The 19,693-nt window shown below is 43.4% G+C and overlaps 1 protein-coding gene across 1 annotated transcript; it reads left to right on the top strand.

Annotated features, from left to right (window-relative positions):
• Nucleotides 1–16,599: 16,599 nt before the first annotated feature.
• Nucleotides 16,600–19,413, top strand: LOC106584193 (transthyretin). Its single transcript, XM_045705893.1, has 4 exons — nt 16,600–16,673; nt 18,233–18,370; nt 18,545–18,656; nt 19,300–19,413. Exons 1-4 carry the CDS (start codon nt 16,600–16,602, stop codon nt 19,411–19,413), a joined length of 438 nt encoding a protein of 145 aa, XP_045561849.1.
• The last annotated feature ends 280 nt before the right edge of the window (nt 19,414–19,693 follow it).

Here is a 19,693-nt window from a genome sequence, read left to right as displayed (position 1 = left end):
GGAGGAATGGGCCAAAATGCACCCAACTTATTGTGGGAAGCTTGTGGAAAGCTTTTCGAAACGTTTGAGCCAAGTTAAACAATTTAAAAGGCAATGCTACCAAATACTAATTGAGTGTAATTGAGTGTATGTACACTTCTGACCCACTGGGAATGTGATGAAAGAAATAAAATCTGAAATAAATCACTCTCTACTATTATTCTTAAAATAAAGTGGTGATCCTAACTGACATAAGACAGGGAATTGTTACTAGGATTAAATGTCAGAAATTGTAAACAACTGAGTTTAAATGTATTTGGTTAAGGTGTATGTAAACTTCCGACTTCAACTGTATTTGTAATTGTCCACATATTCTAAGTCAGAACCGTCCAGAGTAGTGATGCGAGACGGGCGGGCGGGTGAGGGCAGCGATCGGGTGAAGAGCATGCATTTAGTTTTGCCTGCATTTAAGAGCAGTTGGAGGCCACGGAAGGAGTGTTGTATGGCATTGAAGCTCGACTGGAGGTTTGTTAACACAGTGTCCAAAGAAGGGCCAGAAGTATTTATGGAATGGTCTGCCTACCCATGTGAGAGACGCAGACTCGGTCTCAACCTTTAAGTCTTTACTGAAGACTCATCTCTTCAGTAGGTCCTATGATTGAGTGTAGTCTGGCCCAGGAGTGTGAAGGTGAACGGAAAGGCTCTGGAGCAACGAACCGCCCTTGCTGTCTCTGCCTGGCCGGTTCCCCTCTCTCCACTGGGATTCTCTGCCTCTACCCCTATTACAGGGGCTGAGTCACTGGCTTACTGGTGCTCTTCCATGCCGTCCCTAGGAGGGGTGCGTCACTTGAGTGGGTTGAGTCACTGACGTGGTCTTTTTGTCTGGGTTGGCGCCCCCTTGGGTTGTGCCGTGGCGGAGATCTTTGTGGGCTATACTCGGCCTTGTCTCAGGATGGTAAGTTGGTGGTTGAAGATATCCCTCTACTGGTGTGGGGGCTGTGCTTTGGCAAAGTGGGTGGGGTTATATCCTGCCTGTTTGGCCCTGTCCGGAGGTATCATCGGATGGGCCCACAGTGTCTCCTGACCCCTCCTGTCTCAGCCTCCAGTATTTATGTGGCAGTAGTTTATGTGTCGGCCCTAGGTTCAGTCAGTTATATCTGGAGTATTTCTCCTGTCTTATCCGGTGTCCTGTGTGAATTTAAGTATGCTCTCTCTAACGCTCTCTTTCTCTATTTCTCTCAGAGGACCTGAGCCCTAGGACCATGCCTCAGGACTACCTGGCATGATGACTCCTTGCTGTCCCCAGTCCACCTGACCGTGCTGCTGCTCCAGTTTCAACTGTTCTGCCTGCGACTATGGAACCCTGACCTGTTCACCGGACGTGCTACCTGTCCCAGACCTGCTGTTTTCAACTCTCTAGAGACAGCAGGAGCGTTAGAGATACTCTCAATGATCGGCTATGAAAAGCCAACTGACATTTACTCTTGAGGTGCTGACTTGTTGCACCCTCGACAACCACTGTGATTATTATTATTATTATTTGACCGTGCTGGTCATTTATGAACATTTGAACATCTTGGCCATGTTCTGTATCTACACCCGGCACAGCCAGAAGAGGACTGGCCACCCCTCATAGCCTGGTTCCTCTCTAGGTTTCTTCCTAGGTTTTGGTCTTTCTAGGGAGTTTTTCCTAGCCACCGTGCTTCTACACTGCATTGCTTGCTGTTTGGGGTTTTAGGCTGGGTTTCTGTACGGCACTTTGAGATATCAGCGGATGTAAGAAGGGCTATATAAATACATTTGATTTGATGTATACAGAATGGTGTCGTCTGCGTAGAGATGGATCAGAGAATCACCAGCAGCAAGAGCATCATTGATGTTTACAGACAAAAGAGTCTGCACGAGTACTGAACCCTGTGGCACCCCCATAGAGACTGCCAGAGGTCCGGACAATAGGCCTTCCGATTTGACACACTGAACTCTATCTGAGAAGTAGTTGCTGAACCAGGCGAGACAGTCATTTGAAAAACCAAGGCTGTTGAATCTGCCAATAAGAATGTTGTGACTGACAGAGTCGAAAGCCTTAGCCAGGTCAATGAATACAGCTGCACAATATTGTCTTTTATCGATGGTGGTTATGATACCGTTTAGGACCTTGAGTGTGGCTGAGGTGAACCCATGTCCAGCTCGGAAACCAGATTGCATAGCGGAGAAGGTACGGTGAAATTTGAAATGGTCGGTGATCTGTTTGTTAACTTGGCTTTCGAAGACTTTAGAAAGGCAGGGTAGGATAGATATAGGTCTGTAACAGTTTGGGTCTGGAGTGTCACCCCCTTTGAAGAGGGGGATGACCGTGGCAGCTTTCCAATCTTTAGGGATATAGAAGATACGAAAGAGAGGTTGAACAGGCTAGCAATAGGGGTTGCAACAATTGCGGCGGATAATTTTAGAAAGAGGGGGTCCAGATTGTCTAGCACAGCTGATTTGTAGGGGTCCAGATGTTGCAACTCTTTCAGAACACCAGCTATCTGGATTTGGGGAAGCAGAAATGGGGGAGGCTTGGGCAAGTTGCTGTGGGGGGTGCAGAGCTGTTGGTCGGGGTAGGGGTAGCCAGGTGGAAAGCATGGCCAGCAGTAGAAAAATGCTTATTGAAATTCTCGATAATCGTAGATTTATCAGTGGTGACAGTGTCCCAGAACTTTTTGGAGTTTGTGCTACAGGATGCAAATTTCTGTTTGAAAAAGCTAGCCTTTGCTTTCCTAACTGCCTGTGTATATTGGTTCCCAACTTCCCTGAAAAGTTACATATCGCGTGGGCTACTCGATTCTAATTCAGTACGCCACAGGATGTTTTTGTGCTGGTCAAGGGTAGTCAGGTCTGGAGTGAACCAAGGGCTATATCTTTTCTTAGTTCTAGATTTTTTAATGGGGCATGATTATTTAAACCTCTTGCATCTAGACATTACGTTAGCGGAACGCCTCACCAATATCCAATGGTAGAGCGTGGCGCGAAATTCAAAAACCTTAAAAATGCTATTACTTCAATTTCTCAAACATATGACTATTTTACACCATTTGAAAGATAAGACTCTCGTTAATCCAACCACCTTGTCCGATTTCAAAAAGGCTTTACAGCGAAAGCAAAACATTAGATTATGTCAGGAGAGTACCCAGCCAAAAATAATCACATAGCCATTTTCAAAGCAAGCATATATGTCACAAAAACCCAAACCACAGCTAAATGCAGCACTAACCTTTGATGATCTTCATCAGATGACACTCCTAGGACATTATGTTATACAATACATGCATGTTTTGTTCAATCAAGTTCATATTTATATCATAAAACAGCTTTATACATTAGCATGTGATGTTCAGAACTAGCATTCCCACCGAAAACTTCCGGTGAATTTATTAAATTACTCATCATAAACGTTGACAAAATACATAATTATTTTAAGAATTATAGATACAGAACTCCTTTATGCAATCGCTATGTCAGATTTTAACCTGTTATGGCTAGGGGGCAGTATTTTCACGGCTGGATAAAAAACGTACCCGATTTAATCTGGTTACTACTCCTGCCCAGTAACTAGAATATGCATATAATTATTGGCTTTGGATAGAAAACACCCTAAAGTTTCTAAAACTGTTTGAATGGTGTCTGTGAGTATAACAGAACTCATATGGCAGGCAAAAACCTGAGAAGATTTCATGCAGGAAGTGGCCTGTCTGACAAGGTGTCGTTCTTCTTGTCTCTGTTTATTGAAGAGTGAGGATCTTAGCTGTCCCGTCAAATCAAATCAAATCAATTAGCTGTCCCGTGACACTTCCTACGGCTGCCATAGGCTCTCAGAAGGCGGCAAAACGCTGAATCGTGGCCTTGCAGGCTCTGGCTGAAACAAAGTAGCGCGTTTGGGTAGTGGCTGGTTACAGTACTGTGAGACTCAGGCTCGTGCCCGCGTCGACCGAACGCTTTGTTTTCTTTCCTCTGTTTAGCTAAATGGACATTCCCGGTCGGAATATTATCGCTTTTTTTTACGAGAAAAATGGCATAAAAATTGATTTTAAACAGCGGTTGACATGCTTCGAAGTACGGTAATGGAATATTTAGATTTTTTTGTCACGAATTGCGCCATGCGCGCGACCCTGATTTCCCATTTCGGATAGTGTCTGGGACGCACAAACAAAACGCCGCTATTCGGATATAACGATGGATTATTTTGGACCAAACCAACATTTGTTATTGAAGTAGCAGTCCTGGGAGTGCATTCTGACGAAGACAACAAAAGGTAATCAAACTTTTATTATAGTAAATCTGATATTGGTGAGTGCTAAACTTCCCGGGTGTCTAAATAGCTAGCCCGTGATGGCTGGGCTATGTACTTAGAATATTGCAAAATGTGCTTTCACCAAAAAGCTATTTTAAAATCGGACATATCGAGTGCATAGAGGAGTTCTGTATCTATAATTCTTAAAATAATTGTTATGCTTTTTGTGAACGTTTATCGTGAGTAATTTAGTAAATTGTTAGCAAATTCCCCGGAAGTTTGCGGGGGGGTATGCTAGTTCTGAACGTCACATGCTAATGTAAAAAGCTGTTTTTTGATATAAATATGAACTTGATTGAACAAAACATGCATGTATTGTATAACATAATGTCCTAGGTGTGTCATCTGATGAAGATCATCAAAGGTTAGTGCTGCATTTAGCTGTCTTCTGGGTTTTTGTGACATTATATGCTAGCTTGAAAAATGGGTGTCTGATTATTTCTGGCTTGGTACTCTGCTGACATAATCTAATGTTTTGCTTTCGCTGTAAAGCCTTTTTGAAATTGGACAGTGTGGTTAGATAAAGGAGAGTCTTGTCTTTAAAATGCTGTGAAATATTCATATGTTTGAAAAATTGAAGTTTTTGTATTTTTGAGGAATTTGTAATTCGCGCCACGCCTATCATTGGATATTGGAGCAGGTGTTCCGCTAGCGGAACGTCTAGATGTAAGAGGTTAAAATAGCTTTTCGGCGAAAGCACATTCTGTAATATTCTGAGTACATAGCTCAGCCATCACAGGCTAGCTATTCAGACACCCGCCAACTTTGGGGCTCACTAAACTCAGAATTACTATTCAAAAAATTGTATTACCTTTGCTGTTCTTCATCAGAATGCACTCCCAGGACTTCTACTTCAACAACAAATGTTGTTTTTGTTCCAAATAATCCATAGTTATATTCAAATACCTCCGTTTTGTTCGTGCGTTCAGGTCACTATCCAGAGGGTAACGCGCGAGCGCATTTCGTGACAAACAATTTCAAAATGTTCCATTACCGTACTTAAAAGCATGTCAAACGCTGTTTAAAATCAATTTTTATGCTATTTTTCTCGTAAAATAGTGATAATATTCCAACCGGGCAATGCTGCATTCATTCAAAAAGGAATAGAAAAAATGGCGAGGTCTCGTGACCGCGCATCTCCAGTCTCTCTGTAACCAGGCAGTCCACTGACAAACTGTGCTGCTGTTATCTGCCCAGAGACAGGAGACGCGTCAATCCGGTTTCTGAAGGCTTTGGAGAGCCAATGGAAGCCTTAGAAAGTGTCACGTAACAGCACAGATACTGTAATTTCGATAGAGATGCAACAGAAGGACTACAAATTGTCAGACAGGCCACTTCCTGCTTGGAATCTTCTCAGGTTTTTGCCTGCCATATGAGTTCTGTTATACTCACAGACACCATTCAAACAATTTTAGAAACTTTAGAGTGTTTTTCTATCCAAATCTACTAATTATATGCATATTCTCGTTTCTGGGCAAGAGTAGTAACAAGTTTAAAACGGGTACGTTTTTTATCCGGCCGTGAAGATACTGCCCCCTATCCCAGACAGGTTAAAATGGTGAAGAAAGCACTTTTAAAAGAATAACCAGGCATCCTCTACTGACGGAATGAGTTCAGTATCCTTCCAGGATACCCGGGCCAGGTCGATTAGAAAGGCCTGCTCGCTGAAGTGTTTTAGGGAGCGTTTGACAGTAATGAGGGGTGGTCGTTTGACCGCGGACCATTTACGGATGCAGGCAATGAGGCAGTGATCGCTGAGATCCTGGTTGAAGACAGCAGAAGTGTATTTAGAGGGCAAGTTGGTCAGGATGATATCTATGAGGGTGCCCGTGTTTACGGATTTAGGGTTGTACCTGGTAGGTTCCATGATAATTTGTGTGAGATTGAGGGCATCTAGCTTAGATTGTAGGACGGCTGGGGTGTCATGCATACCCCAGTTTAGGTCACCTAACAGTACAAACTCTGAAGATAATGGAGGGCAATTAATTCACATATGGTGTCCAGGGCACAACTGTGGGCTGAGGGTGGTCTATAACAAGCGGCAACAGTGAGAGACTTATTTCTGGAAAGGTGGATTTTTAAAAGTAGAAGCTCGAACTGTTTGGGCACAGACCTGGATAGCATGACAGAACTCAGCAGACTATCTCTGCAGTAGTTTGCAACTCCACCCCCTTTGGCAGTTCTATCTTGGCGGAAAATGTTGTAGTTGGGGATGGAAATTTCAGAATTTTGGGGGGCCTTCCTAAGCCAGGATTCAGACACGGCTATAACAGGGTTGATGGAGTGTGCTAAAGCAGTGAATAAAACAAACTTAGGGAGGAGGCTTCTGATGTTAACATGCATGAAACCAAGGCTTTTACAGTTACATAAGTCAACAAATGAGAGCGCCTGGGGAATAGGAGTGGAACTGGGGGCTACAGGGCCTGGGTTAACCTCTACATCACCAGAGGAACAAAGGAGGAGTAGGATAAGGGTGCGGCTAAAGGATATAAGAACTGGTCGTCTAGTGCGTTGGGGACAGAGAATAAAAGGAGCCGATTTCGGGCGTGGTAGAATAGATTCAGGGCATAATGTACAGACAAGGGTGTGGTAGGATGTGAGTACAGTGGCGGTAAACTTAGGCGTTGAGTGACGATGAGAGAGGTTTCGTCTCTGGAGGGACATGTTAAGCCAGGTGAGGTCTCCGCATGTGTGTGGGGTGGGACGAAAGAGCTATCTAAGGCAGTCTGAGCAGGACTGAAGGCTCTACAGTGAAATAAAACAGTAAAAACTAGCCAAGACAGCAGTAGACAAGGCATATTGACATTAGAGAGAGGCATAAAGAAATCACGTGTTGATCAGGAGCTAAGACAACGAGTAAATGGCGATGAATCGGCAGAGCGGGTCAATTAGGTACATACAAGACCTAAGTTTGAGGCTGGGGCCGACAGGTAAACAAAATGAGGTACCGTGTTATTGAAACAGTCCAGGAAGCATCAGCTGTGTAGCCGAGTGATAGGCCCAGAGAAGAACCAGGGGATGCAGGTTGTGCTTGATGTGACAGATGGACTGAGGGGACACAATGTCACGTGTGACAATTTCTTCACTTCTTATGAACTCAGCCAGCAGCTCCTGAAGAGGAAGATTACCATGGTTGGCAAAGTTAGAAAGAACAAGCCTGAGCTTCCCCTACGCACCTCACAACAAGGGGGAGAGAGGCCTTCTCATCAAAGTTTGCCTTCACCCCCACCTTCAGTTTCTTATCTCCCAAAGAGGAACAAGAATGTGGTCCTCCTGAGCACACTGCACAAAATGGCTGAGATCAGTGATAGTGAGGACAGGAAGCCAGTTATCATCCTGAAATACAACCACAACAAAGGAGGCGTGGACAACCTGGACAAGGTGATTGGAACTTCCAGCTGCAGGAGGATGAAAGCCCACTGGCCCCTAGTCATCTTCCATAACATCCTTGAGTGAGGGCGGGTGATTTTTTTACCCTTAGGACAAGGGGAGTATACAGAATGTTAAGACTACACAAGGGTTAACCCCTTATTTTTTGGCACTTAATCTCCATATATACTTCCAATAATAGAGCAAAACAACTGACATGTATGTCTTTGTGAGAGTCTCACATTTCAACAGAGGGGTCACAGTGTGAATCCCAAACTGTTCGGATGCTACAGACAGATTTTGGCTTATCAGATGATTTTAGACGAGTCCCAATACACTTGTGGTCGTAGAGCAAAACAGAGAACACCATTGTGTTTGTGAGATTATCATCTTTCCACAGAGAGGTCGATAATAGTTATAGGCCAAATATTTTGGATACTACAGAAGATTTTGTGAGGAGACCAATTTTTTGGGATGTTTCATGGTCTCTAGCTCCGTCACCTTTCACCGCAGATGTGAAAGTGCCACATCAGCGGATGTGGTGAATTCAGACGCAACAAATGCAAAAAAACATATCTCTAGCTTAAATTGACAGATTTTTATGGTGATTTTAGCGAACATGAACGATGTTTGGTCTAAAGTGGAGGAGTCCTACCCTCGCATCACACCCATTGGCTGTGCTGCTCATGTATTGAATCTGCTCCTCAAGAACATCATGGTACTGAAAACAATGGATACACTCTACAAGAGAGCCAAGGAAATGGTTAGGTATGTGAAGGGTCATCAAGTTATAGCAGCAATCTACCTCACCAAGCAAAGTGAGAAGAATAAGAGAACTGCATTGAATCTGTCCAGCAACACCTGTTGGGGTGGTGTTGTCATCATGTTTGACAGTCTCCTGGAGGGGGAGGAGTCTCTCCAAGAAATGGCCATATCACAGTCTGCCGATATGGACAGCCCCATCAAGAGGATCCTCCTGGGTGATATATTTTGGGAGAGAGTGGTAAGCTGCCTGAAACTACTAAAACCTATAGCAGTAGCCATTGCACAGATTGAGGGAGACAATGCCATCCTGTCTAATGTTCAGACTCTGCCTGCAGATGTAAGATAATAAATCTGTACTGCCCTTCCCACTTCACCGTTGCTCCAACCAAAGGAAACTGCAGTTCTGAAATACATCAAAAAGCGTTAAGACTTCTGCCTGAAGCCCATTCACGCCACAGTGTACATGTTGGACCCCAAGTATGCTGGCAAGAGCATCCTATCTGGTGCAGAGATCAACAAGACGTATGGTGTCATCAATAACGTGTCTTGCCACATTGGCCTGGATGAGGGCAAGGTTCTTGGCAGTCTGGCGAAGTACACTTCCAAGCAAGGGATTTGGGATGGAGATGCAATATGGCAGTCATGCAAACATATCTCATCAGCCACCTGGTGGAAGGGACTTTATGGATATGAGGCTCTTTCCCCTGTTGCCTCCATCATCCGCCAAATCCCACCAACATCAGGCACCTCAAACTGGTCCTTGTTTGGGAACACACACACCAAAGCACGCAACAGGCTGACCAATACAAAGGTTGAAAAATTGGTGGCCATCAGGGCAAATTTGAGGCTTTTAGAACCTGACAACGAGCCATCCTCAGCAAGGTTGTAAAGTGACAGTGAAGATGAGGCCTCAGAGTCTGATGTTCAAGAGTGTGACATTGAGGAGGTCCAGGGAGAAGACATGGAAGCCTGAGAGGAAGACAGCCAATGCTTTAGTTTCTACACTATCATTTTACAGATGTATGTTGACAACGTTTTTGGGAGATGCGATGGATCATTGGGGATCATTCAATATTCCCTTTCTTTTGTCGTTTAGTGAAATCATCCCATGTGAAGAGTCAACTCATTTAATTAAAGTTCAATTTGTAACTAAATCGTTTCTTTTGGAAGGATTTAATCATTTGCAATTATGTCTACTTATGATAAGGTGAAAGGTTTATGTTTCTGTCTCCATATATGGTAAATATATCCAATGCAAAAAACATCTACATTTAAATGGTATTAATATTAATTTGCATATATTCCCGTTAATTCCCAAATATTCCCATTAATTCCCACAGAAAGTTTCCACCTCTGAATATTCCCCAAAATATACAAAACTATCTAAACCTCATCCCCTCTTACAGACAGAAACTAAAAACCGCCAATTCTGTCAAACATACGGTGTGGAAATGGACTGGCGAGACCATTGAGGAGTTAAAGGACTGCCTAGACACCACAGATTGGAACATATTCAATGACAACATACACGAATACACAGACAGGGTCACGTCCTACATCAGTGTATGTGAGGAGAACTGCATACCATCAGATATTCTATCACACAGCAATGACAAGCCATGGTTCACTGGTGAGCTTAGGGCTCTCCGCAGTGCCAAAGAGGAAGCCTACAGAAGCAAGACCAAGATCCTCTATAGAGAGGCCAAGAAAAAGCTACACTCAGGAATTAAGGCACGCCAAACATTAGTACAAAGACAGGCTAGAGCAATAGCACTCCAGCAACGACTTCTCGTCTGTCTGGAAAGGACTGAAACAAATTACCAACGTCCAACCTAAAGCTCCCCCGACAGCAGACAGCCCCTCACTGCCAAATAAACTAAACCAGTTCTACTGCAGATTTGACTCACAAATGCCCCTCAATCACCAGGGCAATACCCCCCTCCACCTTCCCCTCCTTGCCACTCCTCCACTCTTCTGCCATTCCAGGAACCCCCTGGCCCCCTCCTTCCCCACAGCCAGTCCCATGCTGCGCTCCACCCCTGGTCATCACAGAGCAGGTCAACAGAAACAGAACAGCAGAAAGGCTTCCGGCCATGACAAGGTCTCTCCAACCACACTTCAGCACTACGCTAACCAGCTCTCCCCTGTTTTACACTGACATTTTCATCCAGTCATTAGAGCAATGCATTGTTCTTGCCTGTTTAAAATCTTCCATCATTGTTCCAGTCCCGAAAAATCTAAAGTTATGCCTGAACAACTATAGACCTGTGTCATTATGAAAACCTTTGAGCGCCTGGTACTGTAACATCTTAAAACCATCACTAACGCCTCCCTCAACCCACTGCAGTTTACGTACAGAGCTAACAGGTCTGTGGACTACGTTGTCAACATGGGCCTACACTACATCCTCAAACACCTCGATAACCTGAAGCCATATGGAAGGATATTGTTTGTGGACTTTAGCTCTGTATTCAATACTATCATCCCAGAACTGCTACAAGTCAAATTCTCCCAGCTGAACCTGTCCAGCTCCATCTGTCAGTGGATCACTGACTTCCCGACCAACCGGAAGCAAGCTGTGAAGCTGGGAAAAACACCTTTCGGACTCTTTATCCCTCAGCACTGGAGCGCCGCAAGGATGCGTGCTCTCACCTCTACTCTACACCAATGACTGCACCTCCAACAATGCATCTGTCAAACTATTCAAACTATTCACTATTCTGGTCAGTATCATCATCGACGGCGATGAGTCTATGGTCCCGTGTGGCTCAGTTGGTAGAGCATGGTGTTTGCAACGCCAGGGTTGTGGGTTCGATTCCCACGGGGGACCAGTACGGAGAAGAAAGAAAAGAAAATGTATGAAATGTATGCATTCACTACTGTAAGTCACTCTGGATAAGAGCGTCTGCTAAATGACTAAAATGTCAAATGTAAATGTACAGTGGAGAAGATGACCGGCTAGTGGCCTGGTGCAGTCGCAAAAACCTGGAACTCAACACAGACAAAGCTGTGGAAATGGTAGTTGACTTCAGAGAACGCCCCTCCCACCATCTCTTCCCCTCGAGATTGACAGCTCTGCTGTTAGCATGGCTGACATTTAAATGACTAGGTACCATCATCTCCCTCAAGTGGGTGGACAACATCACAGCTGTCACCAAGAAGGCACACCAGCGGATGTACTACTTGCGGCAGCTGAAAAAACTAAATCTCCCAGTCAACTACGATCTGATTTTATGCATCAATCGTTGAGTCCATCCTCACCTCCATTACCGTCTGGTTTGGGTCTGCGCCTGCCCGCTGCAAGGGCTTACTTCAACGCATTGTCCAGTCTGCAGAGAAGGTCATCGGCTGCCACATGCCATCCATCAAGGTCCTGCACAACTCCAGGGCAAAGAAGCATGCAGTAAAGATCATCACCGACCCCTCCCAACCAAGTTACCCCCTCTTCCAAAAACTCCCCTCTGGCAGGCGGTTCAGTTCACTCATAAACAAATCCTCCCTTCAACAGAATTTAGAGACTAAAGGACTATGCACTCTATGCTGCACAAGCCATCTCTGAACTGTACACAAAATAACTGCACTATACTGCATTGTAATCTGTCAATCTCTCTGCATTTAGATATATTCATACTGATACTGTAAATTTGTACATCCACCGTATATAAACCATATACCCACTGTACATTTGTATACAGTGCATTCGGAAAGTATTCAGACCCCTTCCCTTTTTCCACATTATTCTACAATGGATTAAACTAATAATCTACACACAATACCCCATAATGGCAAAGCGAAAACAGTTTAGAAATGTTTGTAAATGTATTCAAAATAATAAACAGAAATGCCTTATTTACATAATTGTTCACACCCTTTGCAATTGTAACGGTGTAATTAAGTTGTTAAATGGGTATTATGCCACCTCCTGGTGGATTAGTGTGTTTACATTGTCTAATACACTCAGTGATAAAGGTATGGGATTTTGGGTAATCCACAGCAGATCTATGGAGAATTGCTGTGGGTGAGTTGGAAAATGAATAGTCCCGGGATAGAAATGTATAAAGTTGACGTTACATCATAAAATCCACATTTTACATAATACATTAGCAATTTATGTTATTAGTAACTAATGTTGTTGGTTTCGTGTCAAATAAGCCACTCTTTACATACACTTAGGTTGGAGTCATTAAAACTCGTTTTTCAATCACTCCACAAAATTCTTGTTAACAAACTATAGTTTTGGCAAGTCGGTTAGGACATCTACTTTGTGAATGACACAAGTCATTTTTCCAACCATTGTTTACAGACAGATTATTTCACTTATAATTCACTGTATCACAATTCCAGTGGGTCAAAAGTTTACATACACTAAGTTGACTGTCATTAAACAGCTTGGAAAATTTCAGAAAATTATGTCCTGGCTTTAGAAGCTTCTGATAGGCTAATTGACATCATTTCAGTCAATTGGAGGTGTACCTGTGGATGTATTTCAAGGCCAACCTTCAAGGCCAAACTCAGTGCCTCTTTGCTTGGCATCATGGGAAAATCAAAAGAAATCAGCAAACAAATTGTAGACCTCCACAAGTCTGGTTCATCCTTGGCAGCAATTTCCAAACGCCTGAAGGTACCACGTTCATCTGTACAAACAATAGTACGCAAGTATAAACACCATGGGACCACGCAGCTGTCATACCGCTCAGGAAGGAGACGCGTTCTGTCTCCTAGAGATGAATGTACTTTGGTGCGAAAAGTGCAAATCAATCTCAGAACAACAGCAAAGGACCTTGTGAAGATGCTGGAGGAAACAGGTACAAAAGTATCTATATCCACATTAAAATTAGTCCTATATCGACATATCCTGAAAGGCCGCTCAGCAAGGAAGAAGCTACTGCTCAAAAACCGCGATTAAAAAAAACAGACTACGGTTTGCAACTGCACATGGGGACAAAGATCGTACTTTTTGGAGAAATGTCCTCTGGTCTGACAACACAAAAATAGAACCGTTTGGCCATAATGACCATCGTTATGTTTGGAGGAAAAAGGGGGATGCTTGCAAGCTGAAGAACACCATCCCAACCGTGAAGCACGGGGGTGGCAGTTAGAGGACGACCGATTATGATTTTTCAACGCCGATACCGATTATTGGAGGACCAAAAAAAGTCGCTGCCGATTAATCGACCGATTTTTTGTTATTTATTTGTAATAATGACAATTAAAACAATACTGAATGAACACTTATTTTAACTTAATATAATACATCAATAAAATGAATGTTACAAGTATTAACAGTGTTTCCAATGCCATCAATATACAAAGTGAACAATAATGGACCCAAAATCGAACCCTGAAGAAAACCTTTCTGAATTTCAAGAAATTCAGATTTAACCCCATCTATGAAGATGGCCTGAGTTCTGTTCGCTAAGATAATTCTGAAACCATAAACGGGCTGTATATCCCAGGCCTACTCTTGATCATTTCTTCAGCAAAACAGAATGATCAACAGTGTCGACCGCCTTTGACAGGTCAATGAACAAGGCAGCACAGCATTTTTTAGCTTTTGCCCAGGCAGCATCTCTCTTATGTATGACTTCAGATAGCTCTGGACTGAACCAAGGGCTAGACCGATTTTTAATGCTCAGTTTTTTAAAGGGAGCATGTTTATCTACAATACAATTGAAAACATTTGTGAAGTGTTTCACAGCCAACTCTGGGTCAGATATAGATGCAATGCAATCAAAGTCACCAAAATAAAGGTCACAAAAAAAGGTCGTAATAAAAATGGCAATTAAATCAGAGAGTTTGTTTAGTACACAGTTCTTGGCGGAGGGTGGACGATAGATCAAATCAAATGTATTTATAAAGCCCTTCTTACATCAGCTGATATATCAAAGTGCTGTACAGAAACCCAGCCTAAAACCCCAAACAGCAAGCAATGCAGGTGTAGAAGCACGGTGGCTAGGAAAAACTCCCTAGAAAGGCCAGAATCTAGGAAGAAACCTTGAGAGGAACCAGGCTATGAGGGGTGGCCAGCCCTCTTCTGACTCTGCCGGTGGAGATTATAACAGAACATGGCCAAGATGTTCAAATGTTCATAGATGACCAGCAGGGTCAAATAATAATAATCACAGTTGTTGACGAGGGTGCAACAGGTCAGCACCTCAGGAGTAAATGTCAGTTGGCTTTTCATAGCCGATCATTCAGAGTATCTCTACCGCTCCTGCTGTCTCTAGAGAGTTGAAAACAGCAGGTCTGGGACAGGTAGCAGGTCCGGTGAACAGGTCAGGGTTCCATAGCCGCAGGCAGAACAGTTGAACCTGGAGCAGCAGCACGACCAGGTGGACTGGGGACAGCAAGGAGTCATCAGGCCAGGTAGTCCTGAGGCATGGTCCTAGGGCTCAGGTCCTCCGAGAGAAAGAAAGAAATAGAGAATTAGAGAGAGCATACTTAAATTCACACAGGACACCGGATAAGACAGGAGAAAGTCAAGACAATAGCACATGCACCTGTTGCCAAAGAATGTCCTGTTTTATGTGCAAATACTCTGATTCATACATTTTAACACCTTTATACTTCACACCCTCTTTTCCAGTTTGTTCTTAAAATTTGTCCTCCAGCATTTCCTACTCCTATTACAGCTCATCTAGTGGTTAAGACATGTCATGACAGGTTGAAGAAGCCAAATGTATCTATACTGAACAAAAATATAAATGCAATATGCAACAATTTCAAAGATTTGACTGAATTACAGTTCATAGAAGGAAATCAGTCAATTTTAAATAAATTCATTAGGCCCTAATCTATGGATTTCACATGACTCGGCAAGGGCGCAGCCATGGGATGGCATAGGCCCAACCACCCACTGGGGAGCCAGGTCCAGCCAATCTGAATGTGTTTTTTTCCCACAGAAGAGCTTTATTACAGACAGAAATAATCCTCAGCACCCACCCCCACCCACCTCAGACGATCCCGCAGGTGAAGAAGCTAGATGTGGAGGTCCTGGGCTGGGGTTGTTACACGTGGTCTGCTGTTGTGAGGCCGGTTGGACGTACTGCCAAATTAACATTAAATTATCTGGCAACATCTCTGTTTCTGCAGTGAGCATACCAATTGAACACTCCCTCAAAACTTGAGACATCTGAGGCATTGTGTTGTGTGACAAAACTGCCCATTTTAGAGTGGCCTTTTATTGCCCCCAGCACAAAGTGCACCTATGTAATGACAATGCTGTTTAATCAGCTTCTTGATATGCACACCGGTCTGGTGGATGAATTACCTTGGCAAAGGAGAAATGCTCACTAGCAGCAATTTAAACAAATTTGTGCACAACATTTGCGAGAAATAAGCTTTTTGTGCATATGGGACATTTCTGTGATCTTTTATTTCAGCTCTTGAAAAATGGTACCAACCCTTTACATGTTGCGTTTATATTTTTGTTCAGTACATTTTCAGTGTTCCGCAGAGTAGTGAACAGTCAAAATTACTGCTTCATGAGCCAACATTCAGAACTTGGCAAATGGGGAATAGAGATCAGTGTCTGAATATAAGTCTATCCTCAGTGGTTTATGACTAACCAACATGAGCTATACTGTACATGCTTTGGCTCCATCTTCAGGCTAAATGTAAGATAACCAAACCTGAATCTCATATCGTATTACAGTAGGTTGGCACTCTAAAATTCAGTAAGCCTCTCTATCAATAGTCAAGAGGAGAGGAATTATTAGAACAGGACCATTTTACAAAATCAAACAGATATCTGAAGAGTCAACAGTTACCTAGGGCCTTGAATTAATTCTTGAGGAGCCAATCTGTCAATTACATATTTAGGAGGGGGGGAAAAAAATCATAACTTCAGTTGATGAAGGTGTCATTTATATACGCTACTGGACCCATCCATTGTTGTTCCAGATTAGACTTATCTGTACTCTGAGAAGACATGTACACACACGTAATCATTTTATCCTCTTCCTAATCCCATTTTTATAAAATGGCCGGAAAGCGTGGTTTGTGTGCAAGAGTTTCTGATTCCTTCATTATTGACTTAGTCAATAATGGGGGATATAAAGGTACCAGAGAGGGGTGTGTTGCCCAATTCTATGCCAGTCAGTCAGTCTGTCTATAGGTCTGCCTGTGTTAGAGCTGTCAACCAGTTATCACTCCAAATGGACAGATCATTGATCTGTGTGCTGCTACCCACTGCTGTCCTGCTTTGCAACACTGCCCCAGTGATGAGTAAGTGTGCGTTTGTCTGTTTTTGTTGGGGGGGGTCACAGTGCCATTCTGTGTGGGCTTGTCATGGTATGTTGTCAGGGCATATTAAACCAAAGAGGTGTGTACAGACAGATGTAAAGGTTGCACTTCACTGATCCTATACAGGTGGTGGACACTGTACTTCTACTGTGTATCCTCCAGAACACAGGTCTAACATGATGTGTGTATAAAGAGCACGCAGGCCAAGATGCCTATGGGTATTAGTACAAAAGGGCGATTGACATTAAATGACCTAAAGTTGTGTGTCCTATTTGAGATTGGTATGAGGGAATACATACCAATTAATCTCTGTTTGTTTAGAAGTGGCATGTATAGTGATACACAGCAGATACTTTTGCTGACATTTTATACTTACGTCACTTAGCAGACACTCTTATCCAGAGCAACTAGGGTTAATTGACAGATTTTTCAGCGGCTATCTGCCGCCTGGTGGCTGACCAACTTATGGCAATACACTGATTGGACCTCATCACACTGGAACGGCATATGAGTTTTCTGAGCAATGTTCTGTACATACAGAAGAATAGGCTAACATAACTGTTCTGTGGCCTTAATTAGGATAGTTAACCTGTAATAACTTTTGCAATGCATATCATAGATAACAATATGAAAGCTATGTCAACTGATAAGGTTTATTAGCCGTTTAAACGTACAGTACTAGATAAGGAAAAAATACTTACAATATTAAACATTTGCACAGTTTGTGTTTGAAGTTGAGATATCAGAAGCTATCATCATCTTAATATAAGTGTGGGATGGAACGCTACACGGCCAGTAACTGACCGTCAGTGTGGGATGGAACGCTACACGGCCAGTAGCTGACCGTCAGTGTGGGATGGAACGCTACACGGCCAGTAGCTGACCGTCAGTGTGGGATGGAACGCTACACGGCCAGTAGCTAACCGTCAGTGTGGGATGGAACGCTACACGGCCAGTAGCTGACCGTCAGTGTGGGATGGAACGCTACACGGCCAGTAGCTGACCATCAGTGTAACATCACCACCTGTTCATGCTGGTCCACATCCGCACTTTGACCTTTTTGTCCTCTTACTACACTAGAAATTTGACTCAAATCAGGGGGGAAAAAAATAGTCTTTCCGCTCCCATTTTACATAGGAGCACTGGAACAGACAAATTTCCTGTTATTCCTTGCCTAGGCTTACCTATAATTTTCGATCCTCGAAATCCAAAGCTCAGACATTACAAAATGGCACGGTTGTGAGAGAATGCATTACAGTAGGTTACTTTCGTTCTCTAGGACCATGGTTGGCGTGTTGCCATGTCTGTATTTCTGACCTTGATGGCTGTGTTGTGTCTGGCATAGCTGCATAGATGTGCCAATGCTTGGCGCCAACTGATGGTAAAAAGTGTTACTATTTGTCTATATTGGTGTAGTCAGTTTGTAGCGTTCGTCTTTGTATACCAGGCCCTGTGTATGGTTGGTTATGACTGTGTGTACTATGTGACTGTTCATGGATTGGTATTTTAGTTATATCAATGGCTGTGGTTTGTGGTCCAGGACAGGCACGGCGAGTCAGACGCTCAATGCCCGTTGATGGTGAAGATTTTGGATGCGGTGAAGGGTGTACCAGCAGGCTCCGTGGCACTGAGTGTATCCCGACGAGACGCCGATGGAATGATCTGGGCACAGGTTGCTAGTAGGTACGTATGAGGATGCACTACTGTTTGGTGTGTACATGTGAAATGTTGTTCATTACTAATACAAAATGTACATTCTACTATGTGGACAAATTTTTCAACCAATTGCATTATTAAAATGGTATTCTACTAATCTAGAAAAGTTTTCAAACTGTGACAGCGCCCTCTCTCCTTCAGAATGACAGACGTGACAAGTACATCATTTGGACGGGGGTGTACCGTGTTGAGTTTGACTCTTGAGGCCTACTGGAAGTCTCAGGGAACCACGCATTTCCACAAGACTGCCGAAGTGAGTACAATCCCTAACCCGCTCAGTGCTCTCAGAGACCTAGTACACAAATGTAGGTTATGTAGCATGATGTAATGCTCTGTAACTATATCCGGTTTTGTTTTACTATGGTGCCCCGTTTCCTTATTAACACAGGTTGTACAACTGAAGGGTTGTGTGAACATTTTGTGCAGAGAAATTCTGTCAAATCTTGTACATCAGTAACACTGGAGTGTGTAATAAGCAAAGGTGGACATTTGTAATAGAGGAATGTGGCTAGAGACTAGATTACCTTTAGTACTACACTAGTCTTGTCCCCAGACCAGAAAAGAGCAACAGAAATTACTCACCATGGAGTAGACAAACCATGTAAACATTTGGACCTAAAAATCAGAGACAAAATAATTAGTTGGGTAGAGGGAAAATAAAATGTGACAGTATAAATCGCATGAAAAGTGACTGACTTGCGTATGACCGCACACTGGCTTTGATTCAATAGCTTTCTTTGCTACTCTAAAATGTTGTTTGTCCTCAGTGAAGAGGTCACAGACCTAGTTGGCCAAAAGTTATCTGCCTTCCTGAATGTTGGTCTGCGGGAGTGAGGTGAAAAAAGCAGTACAAACTGATGTGCCGTGTGTGTGTGTGTGTGTGTGTGTGTGTACAGGTGGTGTTCGAGGCCCACGCGGAGGGACATCGTCACTACACCCTGGCCCTGTTGCGGAGTCCCTTCTCTTACACTACCACGGCTGTCGTGATAAACGCACACACACACACCTGACCAAGCTTAACAAATAAAGAGCAGGTAAACGACTGACTGAGCCTTCCTTTGTTTAACGAACACTACCACACACATTACTACATAAAGTGGGACAATTGTCTGCACTGGTCAGTTAGGGAAGAGCGTATCGTAGGAGTAACACCAACTGTCGGAAGAGAATGCACATTAATGATTTAGTTCAGCTCCCTTCTATAGGCTACTGTGTAGGTTTACTAGTGATAAAAGTGGATAATTGTAGGGAAGGTGAATCTGTGGGTAGCACATACCTGAAGCCTACAGG

The sequence above is a fragment of the Salmo salar genome, chromosome 23 (genome assembly GCF_965601325.2).
Source record: "Salmo salar chromosome 23, fSalSal1, whole genome shotgun sequence".
NCBI classification, from domain to species: Eukaryota; Metazoa; Chordata; class Actinopteri; order Salmoniformes; family Salmonidae; genus Salmo; species Salmo salar.
Note: the sequence above shows the minus strand (reverse complement) of the source record. Positions and strands in the feature narration are given on the sequence as shown.

Coding starts and splice junctions, on each gene's coding strand:
- LOC106584193 (XM_045705893.1), top strand. CDS start 16,600: ATGGACAGATCATTGATCTGTGTGCTGCTACCCACTGCTGTCCTGCTT. Junction 16,674..18,232: donor ACTGCCCCAGTGATGAGTAA/GTGTGCGTTTGT, acceptor GGTCCAGGACAG/GCACGGCGAGTCAGACGCTC. Junction 18,371..18,544: donor TGGGCACAGGTTGCTAGTAG/GTACGTATGAGG, acceptor TCTCTCCTTCAG/AATGACAGACGTGACAAGTA.